Source organism: Apodemus sylvaticus, chromosome 20, assembly GCF_947179515.1.
Source record: "Apodemus sylvaticus chromosome 20, mApoSyl1.1, whole genome shotgun sequence".
NCBI lineage: Eukaryota > Metazoa > Chordata > Mammalia > Rodentia > Muridae > Apodemus > Apodemus sylvaticus.
Window position 1 is genome coordinate 26,796,212 of NC_067491.1, and position 21,472 is coordinate 26,817,683.

Here is a 21,472-nt window from a genome sequence, read left to right on the forward strand (position 1 = left end):
CCCACTCTCCTAAGCCCTTCCCACTCTCCTAAGCCCTTCCCACTCTCCATTTTGTGACTGCTATGCCAGGCATTTGCATCCGAAGGCTCTTGCCCTCTACTCCTGCTCTTTGCTTCTTCATTCCTGACAGGTTTTAACTCTAGAAACCTTATACATATCAAATCCTGTTCCAGCCCCTACTTGTCAGAATACCATAGTGACGTATCAACTACAAGGCTGGTTCTTACATCTGATGCATAAGAAGGAATGCATCAGACTCAAGTCAAAAAGGTTTGGTTCCAACCCTGATATTCGCCTTTTATTCCCGTTGCCCTATTCCTCCTCTATTTAAAGAAAACAACATTGCAAATTTTGTGTCACTGTTGAAAGATTCTTTGTTTTCTCAGATTGACATTTCAGTAAGTAGCTTTCAAATGAGAAATACATATGTTCATGTATAGACACATGTAACATACAAACAGCTATAAGTAGAAATGAAACCAGCAGAAGCCCTGAAAAATACTGGCTAGGAGATGATTTGTATTTGTTTGTGGCAAGATATGAAATATTAATGGTATCTTAGAAATTATTCTAAAAGTATCTACTAATGTTAAAAATGTATATCTGATGGACTAGAGGGATAGATTGTTGCATAAATTCTTTGCCACACAAATGTGATGACCAGAGATCAAGCTCCCAGTTCTCATGTAGAACTCAAACAGGCATGGTAGCTGTCTGTAATCCAGCTCTCTGGGGGTAGAGGTAGACAATCTCTGGGTCAAGTTGGCAAACTAGATTAGTTGAGGTCTTTCTGTTTTGAGTGAAATAAAGTTAAGAATAATCAAGAAAGACATGCAACATCAAGTTCAGGCTGCCTTATGAATCACACGTTCGTGCATACACACCTGCACATGTGTATACCTACACACATGGGTTATACATATGACACCTCCATGCACACATAAAATGCACACTTTTTACACTCTACAGCTTGCAATCTCTTCTATTGAAATTGAAATGCAAACAAAGTTGAATGAAGTTAATGACTACAGAAAATGCTGAACACTATAAGGAACATAAATTCTCATGTTTGGACAGGCTGCTGAAGAAATATTATGCATCTGTACCACATACTGTAGTCATTAAAAAGCATAAGTTAGCACTGTACCTCTGTCTGGGGAAGACTCACACAAGAAACCAATAAACAGGGAAATTCTAATGCATTCTGTATCAATATTAGGAGACTCAACAGCAAGAAGTCTGTTTTATATGGGTCTATGAAGCTCTATCTTCTAATGTGAACATTAACAAAAATAAGGGAGACCACCACCCAGGCAGTTGGCATGGAGAACAGTGGGATGCTGCTGCGATGACTGGAATAGTAGCTCAAATGGCCAATAAAATAAAACAAGCAAAAAAATGTTAGTAGACTGGAGAAATGGTTTAGCAGTTAAGAGTACTTGTTTGATCTTCCAGGGTCCTGGGTTCAATTCCCAGCACCCACATGGTGGCTCACAAATATCAGTAATGGGATCTGATGCCTTCTTTTGGTGGGAATGAAGACAGCCCTAATATACATAAAAGACATTAATAGATAAATCATTGAAAAATGTTAGTGAGGTATAAATAATTTTTGAAGGTTATTTGCAAAAGCAATAAATTGAGTACTTTCAACACATAAAGAAGAGTCACATGTGTAAAAGTAGCATGTGGGCTTCAATTTCTTAGGCAGTTCGTAAATACATAATTATACCTTCATGAAATATTAATTATTACATAATAATTATATATCTGTTGTACACAAACACAACTGGTTTGATACTTCCATGTGCCATCACTTTATCTGTTACCTACATGAAATATAACTCTGAACTTTAATTTTTATGCTCAGATAAAAATTATATACTCATATTTTACTATTTATAGCTCCAGCACGACCAAAAACCAAGCCAATTCCTATTCGTGATGCCACGGGAAAACTGCTTGTGACGTCAACAACGATTACAATCAGAATGCCAATATGCTACTACAATGATGACCATGGGCCAATCAGAAATGTCCAAGTTCTTGTAGCAGAAACAGGAGGTACCTCAGATTTCACTCTCCATCAGAAGATTGTGAAATGTGAATTTCTGAATGCTATGAAAGTTTTACTCAAAATTAGCAAGTAAAGTTGACTCATGATTTTAAGACAATTTAAGATTATCCAAAGAATATTAATATTACCAGTAATTATAGTAATAACTTATGTCTAAAATATTATATTCAAGTGAGGAAAGTCCTAATTAAGATTTATAATCTATTTATTGTATAAGCTGGTTGAATTGCTTTGGTTTGGGGAAGAGAGAGTCTTGATAGCTTCTTGGTACATATTAGTGACATCTAGCTGAAGTATGCTTTTTGTCTATCTCAGTGATTCTCAACCTTCATAATGCTGTGACCTTTTAATACAGTTCCTCCTGGTGTGGTTACTCTCCCCCCATCCATAGAATTATTTCATTGCTACTTCCTTCATAAATGTGATTTTGCTACTATTATAAATTGTAATATAAACATCTATGCAGGACATCTGATATGTGACCCCAGTAAATGAGTCACAACCCAAAAGTTAAGAACTGCTGGTCTACCTAATACATCAGCCCCCACAAGACAAATGCCTGCGTCCAGTTTCATATGCTGAATTGTCCTGGTGGCTCATAGCATGACTGTTGATGCTTCTAGAGTTCATGATGGATTCACCAAGTGCTGCATTGATGTGAAGATACCTTTGGTGTGATTGTGATAGGTGTTCATTTCCCCCTCTACTAGCTCAGCAAGATGGAAATGTGACAAAGTGGTATGATGCATATTTTAACAAAGCAAGGCCTTATTTTACAAACGAAGGATTCCCTAATCCCCCGTGTATAGAGGGAAAGACGAAGTTCAGCGGTAATGAAGAAATCTATGTGATAGGTGCCGATAATGCCTGTATGATCCCTGGAAATGAGGAGAAAATTTGCAATGGACCTCTGAAACCCAAAAAGCAGTATTTGTAAGTATGTTTTATGTCAAGCATGCACTAGAGTACAAGTTTGTTAGTATATTGCCACCTATTCATCAATCTATCCTTCCATCTTTCTGGTGAGCAAACAATACATCCTATGGATAGAGGGTTGTTTAAACACTGGAAATGGAGAGACAGGTAAAGTATTATTCATTCATTTAACAGACAAACTGTTACGGGAAAGGCATACAATCTTGAAAGAAAGTGTGAACTGATGTGATAAATTGTTTAAAGACAATATAAAAAGGAATGGCACTGGAAAGCATAAATGGTGGGAGAACTTAGTTATTTCTAAAATGAACATTGGTTGACATGTTGGAACTCAGTATTTTGCTTTTCTTTTTTACTACAGGCAATGACATACAGACTTTCAGAAACAGTTTTGCTGTCTATCAGTTAAAGTTTTCTTTTAAGATGCTAATACCAGTAGCTCTGTCTTTTATCCCATCAAATATCTGAATGAGTGCTTTATTGAATTTTATTGAACTGCTTGTTAATGTTTTCTATTTAATAGTAGAAATAATGCCATAAAATAAGGCTACAATTTAGAAGAGAATTATCTTAACCTTGATTCTTCATGCAACTTGGTACATAATGAAATAAGAAGCAGTGTTTCTAACTTGTATTTATGTGAACAAGACAATTTTATATAATTCTAGTCATTTGATTCTGTAATATTTCTAAAAATAAGCTACAGAAGTTATCATGCTTTAAATTTGTTATAGTATCATGAAATTGTTAATACTAAATGACTTTATCTAGATAATATATGCGTAAAACTCTCTGCTTAATGTTTCTCAAATACTGCTGGTTCATGATTTTGGTCAAAATTCTACTCACTGTACCATCAAATTCAATGAGACAGGGAGCAATATATTATTTACTTGATATAGATTATAGATTTTTCCTCATGGTAACTTAGTCCTAAATTCATGTCTTGTAACTTTATTTTTCTTGAAAAAAACTATTATTTTTCATAAGTATTTGTTAAAATATTTGCAAAAGATAATAGGCCATTAAAATGTTTTTCTTTTATAATTATAGGCCAATATCTTTGACAAATATTGACACAAATGTTCTCAATAAAATACTTTAAAAGAGTTCAAGAACACATCAAAAATTATTCTCCCTAATCAAATAAGCTTCATCTTCAAGATACAGGGATAGTTCAATATATTTTAAGCAATAAATGTAGCTTATCACATAAATAGTCTCAAAAACAGAAACCACATTGTCTCTTCATTGGTTAGGACAAAAAGGCTTTTGGCAAAATAAAATATCCACTCATGATAAAACCCCAGTGAAGTAGGTATACAAGAGCCATACTTTAACATAATAAAAGAAATATACAGGAAGTACATAGTCAATATCATCAAAAATAAAATAAAACCTCAATGCATTTCCATTCATATTAGCAACATGACAGGTTGTCCACTCTCTCCATAGCTATTCAACCTAATATTCTAATATTTGATGTCTTATCTAGAGTAATAGAAAGGGAAGGGATGGATTGTGGAAGTATTCTGCAAGGAGGTTACCTGGAGCAGAGAAAGATTCTCCAAAGAGGTAACCTGGAGCGGGGCAGTGAACAGGATTTAAACTGAATAAATTAAAAAAAAAAAAAAAGACAAGTTAATGACATAAAGGGGATAAATATAAAAAGGAAAATGTCAAAGTATCCTAATTTTTATATACTGCAATTGTACCCTTTAATACTCCATCAGAAAACTTCCATAACTGATAAACAGCTTAAAAACATCATCAAAGTATCAGGGTACAAAATTTAGCACCCCCAAATCAGTAGACTTTCTATGCAAAGCAACAACATGTTCATAAAGAAATCAGGAGATAATACTGTTAACTATTATCTACAAAATACCTTAGAATAAATCTTTTTTTTTATAGGTTTAAATTTAGAGCCACAAATGTCAGGGGACAATTTACTGACTCTGAGTACTCTGACCCTGTTAAAACTTTAGGTAAGATTTCATACTTTAATTTTTCTATAATTTTAATTTTCCTGTGTATGTGTGTGCAGCATCTCATGCATGTTTACCTGTGTGATGTGCACAGTTATACAGGCGAGGATGCACTTGTGTCCAGGTGCATTGGAGGCTGGAATGTTTCTCTCCATCACTGTCTGCTTTATTTATTGTGGTAGGGTCTCTTGCTGAGTTCAGAGCCAGCCAATTTTGCCTATTGTAGCTGTTCAGTTTCCTCCACAGATTGGGATTACAGGCTACCATCATACCTGTTAAGCTTTTAATGTGGACTCTGGGGATCTAAAATCTGGTACTTGTACATGCAAGTCAGACACTTCATCCCCAAAACTGTCTCTAGAGCTTTTATCTATTATCTTAGTGTGATTGTATGACTATAACAGTTATTAAATGTTCAGTAAATACAATAAATCATGAATTGATAGTCTTTAGTACAAGTCTTTTTTAAAGTTAATAACCCTTTTAAGGAAAATGATGTTTGAAATATTCTTTGAAAAGACTATTTTTTCTACTATTCATATCTGACTATAATCTTGCTTAAAGTCTTGGTTTCTTGATGATATTCTAAATAAAAGGGTATTTGGTTCTTTAAATATATAGTCTCATTGTACTGGCTAGTTTTGTGGGACAACTTGACACAGGCTGGAGTTATCACAGAGAAAGGAGTTTTAGTTGGGGAAGTGCCTCCATGAGATCCAGCTGTGAGGCATTTTCTTAATTAGTGATCAAGGGGGAGGGCCCTTGTGGGTGGTACTACCTTTGGGCTGGTGCTTTTGGGTTCTATAAGAGAGCAGGCTGAGCAAGCCAGGGGAAGCAAGCCAGTAAGAAACATCCCTCCTTAGCCTCTGCATCAGCTCCTGCTTCCTGACCTGCTTGAGTTCCAGTCCTGACTTCCTTTAGTGATGAACTGCAACGTGGAAGTGTAAGCTCAATAAACCCTTTCTTCCCCAACTTGCTTCTTGGTCATGATGTTTGTGCAGGAATAGAAACCCTGACTAAGACACTCATATAATATAATAAATATAATATAATATAATATAATTAATATAATATAATATAATATAATATAATTAATATAATAATATAATAGGTCTTCATAACAGAGAAATCATCTGATAATCTTGTCCCTAGAAAATTTCTCAAAACTACAACTTTTCTCTTCTCTTCTCTTCTCTTCTCTTCTCTTCTCTTCTCTTCTCTTCTCTTCTCTTCTCCTTTTGTCAGCTTTTCAATTATATCCTCATAATGCCAGTTGACACAATGTCAGTCATGCCAGGAATGAGATACTCTGGTTTGAGTAGTACTTTTCACCCCAAGTTATAAATCAGGGAACCAAGTCCAACACTGTTTAAATCAATAAGTGTTTGGCCAGGATGTCAGCATTTTTAGCCCAGGATTTTATAACTACTATGCTAAAAAGGAAGGTTTTTAGACCTAGATTTAAATCTTAGTTAGCTCTGTGACTTGGAATAATAATTTAATTCTTATAAGTATGTAATCCCTTTTGAAAACTAAGAATATATGGTTTTAAAGTTTTTTTTAAATCTTAAATAAAATAATGTTTAAAGATTCAAATTTTTATTTTTTGTGCTTATATTGTTTGATGTTTAATGACTTTTAAAGTTTTAGATTCATTTCTTTTAAGGATGTGAGTGGTGTGTGCGTGTGCGTGTGCGTGTGCGTGTGCGTGTGCGTGTGTGTGTGTGTGTGTGTGTTTGCATCATATGCATGTCTGATACCCACGGAGGTCAGAAGACAGTATTAGACTCCATGGAACTTGAGTCGCAGATGCTTGTGAACCATTATGGGAGTGCTTGGAACCAGTCTTGGATTCTCTGCAGTGAAAGGTGCTCTTCATTTCCACCACAGAGTCATGTCTCTAGCCCCTGATAGCTTCTTTTGACAGGTTATAATCAAAGACTTTAAAGGGAAGTTTTACTTTACCGACTCCCTAGGATTTCACTCAAAGAGTCACAGATTTTTTAAAAATTATTTGCGGCAGGGCTATAAAACTTCTAAACTACTCGATAAAACACTCAGGTAGGTACATCTCTGGAATACTACTCGAACATGTATGAAATTAATGTATGGCACTGATCTTGATGACCCATCAGTATGTCATGAGCTACAGCACAGTTCAGTGAGAACTGTAGGAACACAACAATGGATTGTCCTATCACTTTCAAAGGGTGTCATCAGATTGTAGAGGTATTAGCTGGCTAAAGAACCAGCCTCTGTCATGTCTACATAGGCAAAAAACATACATGAAAATCAAGGGATGTGTGACATACAGGTTTGTTTGAATAACAATTCTCTTAGGTTAAAGTGTTTGACTATAAAACCATTGTCTTGACTAATTTACCTAATAAATGTAATAATGAGAAAGCAGACAGATTTGACTTGTGGTTTTGAAATTGTGTGAAACATTTCATCATTTAACTGCTGATAACAAAATATATGTTCTGTGGTCAGCAACATAATCAGAATTTGTCAGCATTTTCTGCAGTAAATAATGCTTGTTCTGATATATTTCCTGATGGAAGATAAAAGATAGACAGAACTCGAGTACATGCAGAAGATAGTATTTTATAGAGAAGAGCTGACAGGAGAAATGTTTGCTGTCTGGGGGTCATGTACCTAGCCTGATACTAAACAGCTGAGTTTGTATAGATTATCAATGAAAGACCAGGCTCAGTCACTTGAGTGAGAGGGAAAGTTATGACATCACGGTGACACAGATGAGAGCTTCCCTAAAAAGGGAGATAGTCAAAAACCAGGAACCACCCAGTCTGAGGACATGGCTACTCACATTTTTCTAGGGTGAGCATCATGTAGAACACAAACTCAAGGTACTTTTCAACAATGGCTTTCTATTTATTCCCTGTAGTTACAACCAAGGGAGGAAGCTGTAAGCACCACTTTCAGAAACACATACTGTTTCTGTCTATTGGAGACATGACAGCTACCACCAAATCCTCCAGACACTAATGTCTACAAGCCCTTTAAATGGGGAATGCCTGCAGGGTGTGAATGGTGTGAAATGAAAGATGAAGGTCAGGATGCCATAAAGGCCACAGAAGAAGGGACCAGCGGAACATAGGCTGGATATAGCGAACAGAGAGCCAATGGGCTGCTAATAACCAAGGAGGGTCCCATGTTCCTTCTAATTTCTCAAAGTTCAGTGTGAAATTCCTATATCAATGATGTAAAGACAGCCTTCGGAGGCTCTCTCTTAGACTAAACTTTTAGAGACGTCTTCCTGATATATAGCGGTTTTATAATTGGCCTTTGTCCTGTAATATTATATAGCTATTAAAACTGGGACAGATGAAAGAGGAGACATCACTAGAGGCCATAGAATGAAAAAAATACTCTTGGTAAAAGAGCACTGCGATGATGATAAAGTGGAAGGACTCAAAAAGGAAATGATATTGATTGTTTCAGTAATGAGAAGAGGCCCACAGATGGAATGCATCGCTGTGCGACTGGGGGCAAGCAAAGAGACAAGGACTTACAATAATACTTTTGTGCAACCAGATGATGATAAAGGGAGGGCGAGTCATTTTCTGTCTCAGTGGTGCCACATGTCAGGACAGATGACATCATTACAGCATCCTAGTGGAACCCAGCACTGATGACAAGCCTGCCAAGGCATAGGCATGGATGCAATCCTAGACTTCAGGGGAATGGAACATAGTCCCACCAAGGTTATCCATTCATGGCCAGAGAACTATTCCTTCAGTAGTATTTGCATCCCATTGGCAACAAGCAGGGAACTAAAACTTCAGCATTTGATTTACGAGACTGTGCTTTGGCAGATCATGCTGGTGGTAGTTGGACTTTTCATAGGTCAGCATATAGGATTTGAAGGATGAAACTAAAATTCATCTTGTCCCAACTAACTAGAAAGGGTTAAAATTTAGTGAAAAGCTTACATTGAGGAGGCTCTTACTGGCCTGTACTGGTAAATGGGAAATGATATATGTCACTTTAATTATAGTTGTTCGATTTTCATTTTTACTTTAGATTGAGCACTAGCACCCACCCCCGTTTTCATGGTGTATATGAGCTTTATTTGACTTTTTAAGCCTTCTTAAGGCACATGGGTTTGTGGACACTGCTTGTAGACTACATTTTGTGGGGGAGATTTAATTGCAGAAGGTTTCTGTAACTTGAAAAACCAGACTACCTGTCTGTACCTTTCAGGGACCTTGCCAAAGCAGTGTAAGAGGCGATGCTAAAATGCACAGCAAATGCATCACCGATGGTTTTCTTTTGTCATAGTGCTTCTCATTTAATTACTGTACAAAGAATGTCCCCAGTATAATCAGGCTGAGAAAGAGAAAGGGGAAGGGGTAGAGGTGTGTGTGTGTGTGTGTGTGTGTGTGTGTGTGTGTGTGAAAGAGAAGGGGAGGGAGGAGGGACAGGGAGAAGGACAGGAAGGGGGAGGGGTAGGGGAAGGGGGAAAAGGAAGGGAAAGGGAAATTGTAAGGGGAGGGGAAAGAGAAGGAGGAAAGGAGAGGGAGAGGAAGAGGGAGAGGGGAGAATGTGTGTTACTATGACATTTTTAGCACAGATCACATCTTCTAACCTTGTGAAAAGCAAAGGGAACGTTGATCTACTTAGTAAAGCAGTATTGATATGGGGTGAACCCCACAAACTGTGCTGTCAGACAGAAATATTTAAGATGCTTTCAGTGTGTGCTGAATTTAGATACCCTCAAGATAGCTGTGAAAAGGCCTAACGTTTTTAATTTCTAAAAATCCTATTTCTACAATGACAGTACTAATACATACTTTATAAATCAACTGGAAGATTAGTTCAGCTTAGGGAGCGGGTGTACAGATATGAACTGTACTAACAAAGACACCTGCCACTGCCACACAAATTCAAAACTGCAAAGTAGCTTTAGAGAGAATGCATTCCTACAGGTAATACTAACCCACAAGCAAGAAACCTGGTGCGTGGGGTTTTACTCAGCAAAGGCATGGTAGTGTCAGCTTTCAGACCCAAGCAGCATGACTCTGGCCGGTGTCCTGTTAACCACTGTATGACACTATCAGAAAAGAATCACTATGTTCTGACGTTGCTTCCAATTTCACTGTGGCCAGATGCCTCTGCTTGTGGCCCTGGGTCATTTTCTCTTCTCAGTGTCTTACGTTCTTTCTAGCTTTTCTCTCTTCTTACCATCTTGTCTTGAGTTTTAAGGTTAAGATTTCCTTAATAAGCATGTTTGCAGAGGTATGTTTTGTTTTGTTGGTTTTTGAACAAAGCTTTGACAATGGCTTTTGATATTTTTTAAACAAGGAATGGATTCTCCTTTTCTCATACTCTAGTAAGCACTGTTCATCTCCTTTCAAAACGTTGTCAGTCTTATGGGAGGAAAATGTTCTTGTAGATCATTTCAAGGCATGCTTATTTTTAAATGAAATGCCTGACCATTAGGACAGTACCTATTATGAGCTTTGCAGTAATGCCACTGTATGTACATGGCATATATACATGTGTATATGTACATAATGGAGAATACAGAGTCATGCTAATTAATGCAAGCATCATCTCAAATACTTATCATGTGTCCCTCCTAAGAACTATATTTCTAAAATGCTAAAAATAATATTGGAAAGATAAGTCTGAGTATAATGGCTTACTGTCCCAGCCTGGCTGCCTGAATGTGATCCACAACTCATACTCAAAGGAAAGGGCCAAATCCCAGAAGTTGTTCTTCTCCTTCTACTAGCTTGCCTTCACACACTCATGTCTACACACACACACACACACACACACACACACCAAGACACTTTAAAAATTATAACATATTAAATTTTAACTTTTAGTTCATTTCTCATATTGTTTTTTAATATCCCAAAGGATCAGTAGTTTAATAAGAGAAAAGGCATATATTACCCCCAAGAGCTTAGACAGAATAAGGAGATCTGAATAAGGACACGAACTTTGTAGGGTGAGATTAATATCTCCCATTTAACTCAAAATTCTCATTTTAAAATGTGGAATCCTGTTCTGAATTTAAGTGATGATAATTCTCAGTCAGAAGGTAATAGGGACAAATGAGTGTTTTTTTATTATGCTTTTCTAAATTACAGTGCTGGAACATACTATACAAACAAGACAATGTAATTAGCAGATGATAAGTCTAATGAAAAAGTGGCTTGTGTGTTTTCTGGGGAAAACCATGGAAAAGGATCCCACTTTGTGTGACAGAATTTGGAGGATGACTTCAATCATGCATAGCAGTGAATCAGAAAGTACGCCCAGTAAGCATGGTACATTGTGTCCCCTCCTGAGGGCACTTTAGTAATACATGGGCTCACAGCATTACATGCTGTTTATTAATATATTATATGTCATTTCCTCACTTGAGGCAGTGCTTTGAAGTGGTAATCTAGTCTGAAATTTAATTTTGTGGTCTAGGAAAACTGAGTTCTAAGGCTATGTCTCACCATTACCTGATCAACAATATCCCTTATTCATCTTCTGGCTTCTTTGGCAAGAATATTACATATATCATATTAAAATTATAAAACAAAGCACTGATATTTTAGTAAATAAGAAGGTGTACTTAATATCCAATGAGATACTTGGTCTTCCAGCAACCTTTAACTGGAGCTGGATATACTAAAGACTGTGAAACTCTGATGACTATTGACAACTCAGTATTCACTCAGCGTTACCATGCAGATCACTAGCCACAAAAACCTGATGGCATTTTATAATTACTAATATAGTAGAAAAGTGATAAAGCTTTAATCTTTGCCTATGTTTCAGACATTGAACTGAAAGAATTTATAGTAAAATTATGAGTCACATGAGTTACAATTTCTCCAAATACAGTGAGTGTGAACTTTTCCATATGAGTAAGAGAGACAAATGTATTTATTTTATAACAATTCATTCAGAGATGGTTGAGCAATCCCTTGTAAGAAATGAGGTGAGCAAGGGCTATAGAAAAGGTTCAATGGTTTAAAATATGCCTGGTATGGAACAGAGGAGAAGCGCTAGGTACCCAGGATCCATATCAGGCTTCTCACAGTGCCTGTCATTCCATCCCAATAATACTTGGAACTCATTTGTTCTTTAAACATTTTGTTCTTGTCTCACATTGAAATGATCACATCTATAAGAGACTGGTTTCATTTAGTAAAAATCAACTCTCTCTATATATATGTACACACACACACACAAACACACACACACACACACATATACTGTTTATATATAACACATATGTAATGTGTTTATTTATTATACATTGTATGTTATATATTAAAGATAGTACCTATGGGAAGTAAACTAGCAAAGAGATTTTCAAGATGTGACTGTAAGGTTTCTGTTTCATCAGCACAACTAGAGTAATGGAGTTTTCCTCAATTGAGAGTAGGATTCAGTAGAAAAGAGAAAAATATCACATTTTGGACATATGCATTTTAAATTATACCCATAATTCCAAATAAAAATATCTGGTAGGCAATTATGTAGAGAAGGATGAAGTTTATTAGTAAAACAGTAAGTGTTTATCATATAAATGAAAATTTAAACCATGAGTCTGAATGAACCCATGGAGATATAAAGTTTATATAGGGGAAAAAAATTAAGGACTAAATCCCTGAATAAAATGAAAGAAGAAGGGAATGGGGGAGAAATGGAGGAGAAGGTAGAGGAGGAGGAACAGGAGGAGGAGGCAAATTTAAATTGTTTTGCTGGTACTCTTAGGTGATATGCCAGGAAATTGTCTATGTGGTTTGAGACTTGAGTTGGAACTCCAGGGCTGTGCTAGTGATCATGTTTCGATTTTTCTCAGGTGAAGGACTTTCAGAAAGAACTGTGGAGATCATACTGTCAGTCACCTTGTGTATCCTCTCAATAATCCTTCTTGGAACAGCTATTTTTGCATTTGCAAGGTAAGATGTGTCCTAGAATGCTGTGAGGGCTTTATATCTGTCATAGACAGATTAAGAAACAGAAACAGAGCAGTTACACAAATGGGAAGTGCTTATGTTTTGCTTTTCTTCAATTACAAAATACTCCAACCTACCTGGATGTTTTACAGTATATATACATTCTGAATTGAACTAATTTAGCCTTAAAGAAGTAAATTCTGGTATTTTGATAGGAAAGTTTTCATATAAAAGCTGAGGAGAACAGGAATAAAGAAGAACTCAAATGGATCAGAGCTGAGGGTGCAACCAACTAACCAGTCTCCTTAGATTAGGAAGAGGAGACAGTAACAGAGTTAAGAGCCAAGGAAATCTCCCAACATTGTCATGGAATGGCTGTTACAAGCATGTACAACTGCTCAGTGTCAAGAGGAACATGACATAGGAAAGCAGAAGTTTTCCATCCTTATTGGAGTGTAGGAGGTTACAATTGCTTGTAGATACATCTCATTGATACAAAATGGTTTGGGCAGACTGGGATTTTGTGGAAATTTTGACTAGTGAGATGGGCAGAGAAGCAGTAAAAACTTTTTAGGTAGGTTGCTGGGGGTCCCACATGCAATATTAGTTAATACAAGTCAGATATGTGGATGCGCACCTTTAATCTGAGCACTTGGGAGGGAGAAGCATGTGAATCTCTATGAGTTCAAGGCCTACCTGATCTACATAGTGAGTTCTAAGTCAGCCAGTATTATAACATGAGATCCTGTGATAGATAGATAGATAGATAGATAGACAGACAGACAGACAGACAGATAGATAGATAGATAGAATTAAACAAAACACTATCAGAGCCCAGAAAGACAGCAACTCCTGATCTAAAAAGCTCTAGGCGGCCCCTGAAATTTGGACACTGAGTGCCATCTTTTTTATCCTGAGTCTCTTAAGTCAGCCTTTGAGTATGTGATTTGAAAGTCTCTCTTAAAAGATATCTTTCCTGCAACTCATACTGTTTTCAGATTCTGCCCAAAGATAGCAGGAGAAAGTCATTATTTTAGACAATTAAAAAGAACTTAACAATTTAGTAAGCATCTTGGCACATAACCAGAATGACCTCAGGCTCTTGCTGTGGCCTCTGCCAACAGAAAGATGCAGAAAGAACATTTGCATAATAAATGAACCTTAGCAATAAGGAGTGCTCATGCTCAGTATGCAAATCACGTGTTTGCTCTAAGATTGCACTCAACCTCCCATTTTCTGCTGAGCCCTTGAGTGGAATGGAAGGGCTCTCCGTATTCAGCACAGCCTCCAGTATCTTTTTTCAGCCATAGGGAATCTGTTCTTGGGTGACTATCAAGCTTTATGATTTCTGATACCCTGCTTTGGTTCAGTCCATCTAATATGTGCTCTCTCCCCATGTGGCTGCAGAGCACCTAAGTCAAAGTGTGCTTGCCCTCTGAATGCTAATAACTGTAATCCCTTAAAATACTTCATCAGTGGGTCAAGGACTGCCTTGTGAGTTTAGTTTCAATACTTTTCTGTGCTTTTTATGCATTTTAGACATACTCAACTGTGTAGTACTTTTAAAGATGGCGTCACATTTTATGTTCTCCAAATCATCCTAGCCATTGATGTTTATCATAAATAATGCATGTAAAATATTAATGATTGACACAGATCCAAAATAGTACCTTGTTATATGTCATACTACTCCTTGAAGAATTGAGTAGATAGGGCCCATAAGTTAAAAAGTCACTGGGACAGGTATAGTAGCTCATTCCTTCAATCCCATCATTCTGGAGGCAGAGACAGGAGGATTTCTATGAGTTCAAGGTCAGCCAGGTCTAAATAGAGAGTTCAAGACCAGCCAGAACTATAAAGAGAGGTGTCTCAAAAAAATTTGTTTTGGTTAAGTTTTCAGGGTTGAATTAACCAATTTTGAACCTAACCCCAAGTTTTCTGATCACAAAATTGAGATATTTTACACTTCATTTTCCATACAAATTAACTGAGATCATTTAAAAACCAGTTTCCATATTTGACGCATGTAAAGGGTTCCATTATAAGAAACAATGACACATTGATTTTTGACACTGAGATTCATTTTCCTCAGCTATTTCCATTTCCTTTGCCTTTTGTGATTAAATGAGGGAGCAGCTAAAAGGGAGGAGCGGCAGGTCACATCCAAGGAAAGAAATATTTTAATGGCTTTACTTTAAGAAACCAAAGAAAAGCCGCCAACCTGGTCTACCATGCTTTCCTGATCCTGCCTGTACCAACTTTGCTGCCCTCATTCCAGAATCAGGCAGAAGCAGAAGGAAGGTGGAACATACTCGCCTCGGGATGCAGAGATTATTGACACTAAATTCAAGCTGGATCAGCTCATCACGGTGGCAGACTTGGAACTGAAGGACGAGAGGTTAACGCGGTGAGCACACTCCTCTGGGCAAGCAGAGGTTCAGAGGGCCTGGAGCTATGACCCTCTTCTGACCTATGCTTGTTGGAAGTGTTTGTGGGGCTCCAGTTTTCACAGGTCACAGAGATCCTCTTTCAAAGGGTAACCTCTGTCTTCTACACACTTCTCGCTGCTCACAGACTCACTTAATCTTCCTAACATTTTGGGTTCAGTATGAACCGAGCTTGGACTATGATACTCAAACAAGACTTTCCCCACCCCCCTAATTTTTACTCATTAAACCTTTAACATTTTGTTTCATAATTATCATTGAATATATTTTCCAACTTGGTTTTTTTACTAAAAGTGTCCACAAATACTTATAGGAAATCTAATTTAATTATACTTCTAAACGTTTGATGTTGTTTTTATCATTTGTGAGAGTTTTGTTCACCGTTCCTTATTTCAGCATAATATCATAATATATATAAATATCAAAACTGTATATGGGATTTACATTTCCAAACCTATTTAGACTTTAGAAACTATGCAAAATAAAAGCATATTGCCTTTAGAAAGAGAAATATCAATGTGTGTACTGAGTGAGTGATATCATATCAAAGTACTTAACTTTTAAGTACTTTTTAAACAATAAGTCTACATATTTTAAAAAGCACCTACACCATTCACGGTATTAGCATATTTTAAAAACTTGTTTAATATAATTCTACAAAATCTTAATAAAAGCTGTCATGTTGTTGTTGCAAGGCGCTGGCAAAACCTTGTTGACATTTCAGAAGTTGTAATTATTTTACAAGATGTCATTAAAATCTTGAACATCAAAAATAATTTGTGCTTACTACCTATGAAAGCTGGCTTTATTTAATAGGCTTTGTAAGCCTTATTGTTATCCTGTTTAGAACACTTGCTGCCTAGAAAGGTTCTCCAAAACCGGAGGAAATGAAAAATTTTCAACATCGCTACATTGTAAGGACATTTGCTTTGCGAGATAACTTCTTAACTTTTAGGCATCGATTGTTGGATTGTTGTTTATATTCAAATGCAATCTCCTTTCATTCACAAAGGATGAGCTTAGCTTGTATGTAGAATTTTATAATACTTAGAATATAGTTGGTATTTTTGTTTATTTTACATGAGCAACACTGTATGTGAGAGAACAATAGATTCCAAACACAGCCTCCACAGTAAACCCTATCAAGGGAACACCACAGCATCAACATTTCAGTTTACCTCCTGGTCCTCTAGGGGTCATGCTCTAGAGATGGCCCAGTGGTTAAAGCCACTGACTGTCCTTCCAAAGGTCCTGAGTTCAATTTCCTGCAACCACATGCTGGCACACAACCATCTGTAATGAGATATGATGCCCTCTTCTGGTATGTCTGAAGACACCTAAGGTGTACTCACATAAATAAAATAAATAAAGCTTATTAAAAAAAAAGAAAAGAAGAAGAAATGTCTTATCTTCCCCTATGGACCATCTGAACTTTCATAGTTAGCTCTTCCTTTCTTCATTCTTTTCTCAATTCCTGTGTCTCTTCCACAGGGCCAGGCCAGCCACACTCTAACAAATATCTCAGTGACATCAATTGAGCTGCTGGACGAATGTAGTGAAGCTCTTCTGCCTTCCTGGTGTGAATTACAGGATGCTCACAACAACACTTATGACATTTTTTTCATTGTATTTTGAAGCATCTTTACTAGACCCTCAAAAATCTTTAGTAAGCAGATCTTTAGAAGCTAATACAGTAAATAAAAAAATATTAACCATAGAGTAAACATCTGCTGGGGTCACTTTACTGTCTGTGAGCCTCTGGGCTGATGTTGCTTTCCTGAACAGTGTCTTTTCAGACCATAACCATTCTCTACATCTTAACATTCATCACAGCCGGAAAAAACTATGATTTTCCTTTTGACATTTTGTTCTGGTAATGACTACTTTGGCAGCTACAGAGAGGCTTTGAGTCATAGAAATATGACTGAGCCAAGTCTCTACCAGATCTTTATTAGTGAGGATTTATAATTCAAGGGTCGCCATCTTTGGCTGTGGTTCTTTATTGATTTTCCTGCTTCATGATATTTTTTCTTATACATCACATTATCCATTAAAACCTATAAGAGGAAAATAATATTTTAGATATGTTTTATTTCTGCATCACAGAAAATTATTGTTGTAATAATAATGAAATTGAAAATATTAATTTCCATTCTTTTCCCATTTGTGTGCAAACTCTAGAGTTTATATTATAAAATCGTCCCTTGTGAGCCAGCTCTGTAGTAATGTTTGTAGCTACCTTATTTTTTTAATTAATTTATTATATGTAAGTACACTGTAGCTGTCTTTAGATACTTCAGAAGAGGATATCAGATCTCATTATGGATGGTTTTGAGCCACCATATGGTTGCTGGGATTTGAACTCAGGATCTTTGGAAGAGCAGTCAGTGCTCTTAACTGCTGAGCCATCTCACCAGTCCCATGTAGTTACATTATTCTTTTTCTGAACTCTTTCATCCACTCCTGGAGATGGCCGCCATCCACCCTGAATGAAACAACACAAGAGTTATACATACCTATGGTGCATTCTAAATCTGATTGGCTGAATATGGTTCAGAAAAATCATTAAATTTTTTTCTATTACTTAAGTCACTTATAAGTGAATCAAGGATAGAAGAATTACTAAAAATTATTAGTGCATTAGATACATTTGAATGGGGCCTGGTAATTAGTGATGTGCTACAAACCTTCATAGCCTTTGATGTACTTCACGATCTAAGTATGTTCCAAGATAGAAATGAAAGTTTAATGCTGGAAATGAAAAGTCAATGAGATTGGTTTTCTCCCTAAGTTGCTGGGCACTTGTCCCCAGTTTTACTATCCATAGGAAGGAACTCAGTTTCCTAGAAATTTACCCAGTTCATGTGTGTTTCCTACCCAGGTTATGGGTGCAACCTTCCAAACTACCGGCATTTTCTGTCACCTTAAAGTGAGCTTACAACTGTCTTCAGTGCTCTATCATTTCACCTATCCAAAAGAGAAGGCATTAGAGATTCTCTAGTTAATAATGACAAGTACTAATTTAAAGAGTTACATGGTTGACAAAACCCATGTCAAGGGGCTCAGAACTGTATTATGCAGAAGACTTGCAGTTTTATATTATAAAATTATTTAACATTTATGCATTTTACTCTGTACTTATATCTTAAAACCTATCTTATTACATAAACATTCATTATTTAACTTTTCCACCCTGTGCTGTGTGACAAAGAGTTACATTACCAGGTTATATTTTCCTTAAAGAAGCTAAAAACTGTCAATTTGTTCTTATTGATTCTATGTGATATGACACATCATATGATTAAAAAATGTTTTTGTATCCTTAGTCAGAATTCAAGGTCGTCTTGTTCAGCTTACTCATAGAGATCTTTTCTCTAAACAACAGCAAGAAAGAGGGGAGGGGGAAAAGAGGGAGGGAGGGCAGAAGAAAGAAGAAAAGAGGTTTGAACAAATGGGGCTTAGCTATATATTTGAAACTATAGACTTAACTCCATTGCTGGAAAATTAATTTAATTTAATAAATTATCATCTATGAATATTCTTTATAAGCTATAGATCAAATACACTTAGTATTGTTGCTGTTCTTTGTATTTGTAAAATTAACCTCTACATGTATACATAGAGGTTAATAACATAATAGTTATTGTTTTCATAACAAACATTTTAGTGTGGGGAAAACTTGCAAAAACTAGAGAACTGGAGAAGTGCAGTTTTTATTCTGAGTTAAGTATCTGCTGGGTGTTGTGGTGTATGCCTTTAATCCTAGAACCAGACCAAAAAGGCAAGGGTAGACAAATTTCTGAATCAGAAGCTAATCTGGTCTACATAGTGCATTCCAGGTGAGCCAGAGCTACAGAGTGAGGCATTGTTTCTGAATAAAACCAATAGCAATTGACACAAGTTTTCATGTAAATTACCATCATTGCTTGACAGATTCTGATCATTCCCTTTATTTCTCTTTTAAATTTAAGATCTTTTCCTAAACAGTGGCAAAAAATCTGAGTCCATAATACAATACCTCGCAACTAGAATGAACTGTATGATAACCAATGCCTGTGTTTCCATTGCAGCAATTAAAAACAATGTGGTATTGTGCACTAAATGAGTAACAAATTTTTACTTTCAGATACTCCTCATTTTTCTTTAGACGCAAGGAGATTTTTGTCATCCAGTAAGTTGTGTGGTAATGCAGAGTTCTGCTGTGATTATTTTATTTTGCCAGGTGGTGTGCTGCATATTTTAAAAAAAATATGTGATATTGAGCACTTAGTTGCTTAATATGTTTTTCTTTCCAAGGCCAAAAAGAATATATCTTCTTCTTTTATTGTGTTCTAAGACTGCATGCTGTTGCTATGGTAAAATTCTTATCCAAATGCACATTGGCTTACAATGTGCATGTCATGAGAATGTGTTGTGTTCTTATGTTGGGATAATTTTGGTGGTAAATTGGGATACATTTAAATTTTTCATGCTTTCTTATTGTATTCTAATATCTCTATGACACAAGAGTAGAGCTTTCCATTTGGTGATGGAGATGTCTCCATGTGAAGGTGGCAATCTGTAAGGACCAAGACAATGGCTTTTTCTATCCTCTGTTCTCTGACTACAGTTTATGAAACTTTAATTTCTGTCCTGACCAGATCACATTCCCTTCCAGGAACTCCCCTAATGCTTAGTAATCCCTTTTTTTTTCCTGGCACAAGTATATCAGCCTGAAGTTATTAATAATACCAGAGATGTCCCATAGAGGTCTAGATACACTGAATACCCAGAGGTGAAGAGTTTGGATGGGATCAGAGGATGCAAGGCATTTGATTTCCAAATCACAACCGATTAAAGAGGTGTTAGTTTCCATAAGGCAAGGTGAGGCCAAGACACCTATAACTCTACAATATATAATACACACTATGATTAAAGGAGAAGGTGGTAGGCCTTTTTAACTCTAGGCACTCTTGAAGTTTTGGAATCATAAGTAACCTTGTTTTATTTTACTGTTAGGGAGCAAGTTAACATGAATAGAATTAGAACTTTTATGAAGTATTCTCTATTTAGAGACTTGCCCTAATGGTATAATGTCTGAGGTGTAAGATGCTCTTAGGCCAATGATTTCATTGACCACACATAAAATATCCATTTCCAACCAGTATTAAAAGCTGACCTTTAGGAACTGCAGATTCGTGGTGTATTGGTTGCTATCATCTTAAAATAGAATACTTTCATTGCAGTGTTCCTTGAATGCAATTAGTACTTCAAGGGTTCCCCAAGAGTGGAAGAAGACTGAAGCCTGCCCTTGAAAAGCTGAGCTTTAGATTTTGAGTGAATCGATTTTCACACAACTTGTTTCTATTCATATATGACGCTAGCAGATCTGATCTACACAAGATCTCTATGGTACTTCCCAAGGTTTCACACAGCCCTTCCATTGCTCACATGCAACCCTTGCAGGTAGCCCAGGCTAGATGATTTCCTGTACTGCCTGTGAGGACTCCTGTCTCCGATTAATCTGCATGGAGGGCACTCACCCACCTCTTCACAGGGCTCTCTACAGTTCTCCTTGCTACCCTCTGCTTCTGTCTAGCTACACTTGAATAATCTGTGCCCAAAGTTAGTGAAATAAAACATCTGTCAAGAATTTGTTCTCAAATGCACTAATGTGGAGAGGCCTTGTAACAAGGAAAATGTGATGCCAGTCACACAGGGAGTTTCACCTCGTCTGGCTGGCAGCTCTGTGGATGCAGCCTTAGTGCCTCTAGAAGCCTGAAGGAGGGAGAGCAACTGGCATTGACTGCTCCCTGATCGAGGCTGTGTTTCCCTTTCATGTGATGCTATAACAACAGCCAATGCTTAGGATATTTTTAATTTACATTGAGGGCCACGGAACAATTCCTGTTGATTAAACAAAGTGGTGAAAAGGGAATTGGAAGAACACTGGAGCACTGTTTTAAAGCCCCAAATAGATTAGCAACACTAGAACAGGTAGAAGTTCAGAAAGATCTAAAAGCATGACTGATGATACTTTGGACAAGTGACAGAATTTAGTCAAAGAGGCAGATAAAACCCTGGGATTAAATAGAGATGGTGAAATAC

At 36.7% G+C, this 21,472-nt stretch overlaps 1 protein-coding gene across 1 annotated transcript in view; it reads left to right on the forward strand.

Moving 5' to 3' along the window:
• Nucleotides 1-21,472, forward strand: part of Ptprq (protein tyrosine phosphatase receptor type Q) — a 205,250-nt gene that overhangs the window by 150,867 nt on the left and 32,911 nt on the right. Inside the window, exons 31-35 of the mRNA XM_052165264.1 lie at nt 1,906-2,064; nt 2,788-3,010; nt 4,928-5,001; nt 12,842-12,941; nt 15,217-15,345. Coding sequence (XP_052021224.1) covers nt 1,906-2,064; nt 2,788-3,010; nt 4,928-5,001; nt 12,842-12,941; nt 15,217-15,345 — 685 coding nt within the window. The remainder of the gene's footprint in view (nt 1-1,905; nt 2,065-2,787; nt 3,011-4,927; nt 5,002-12,841; nt 12,942-15,216; nt 15,346-21,472) is intronic.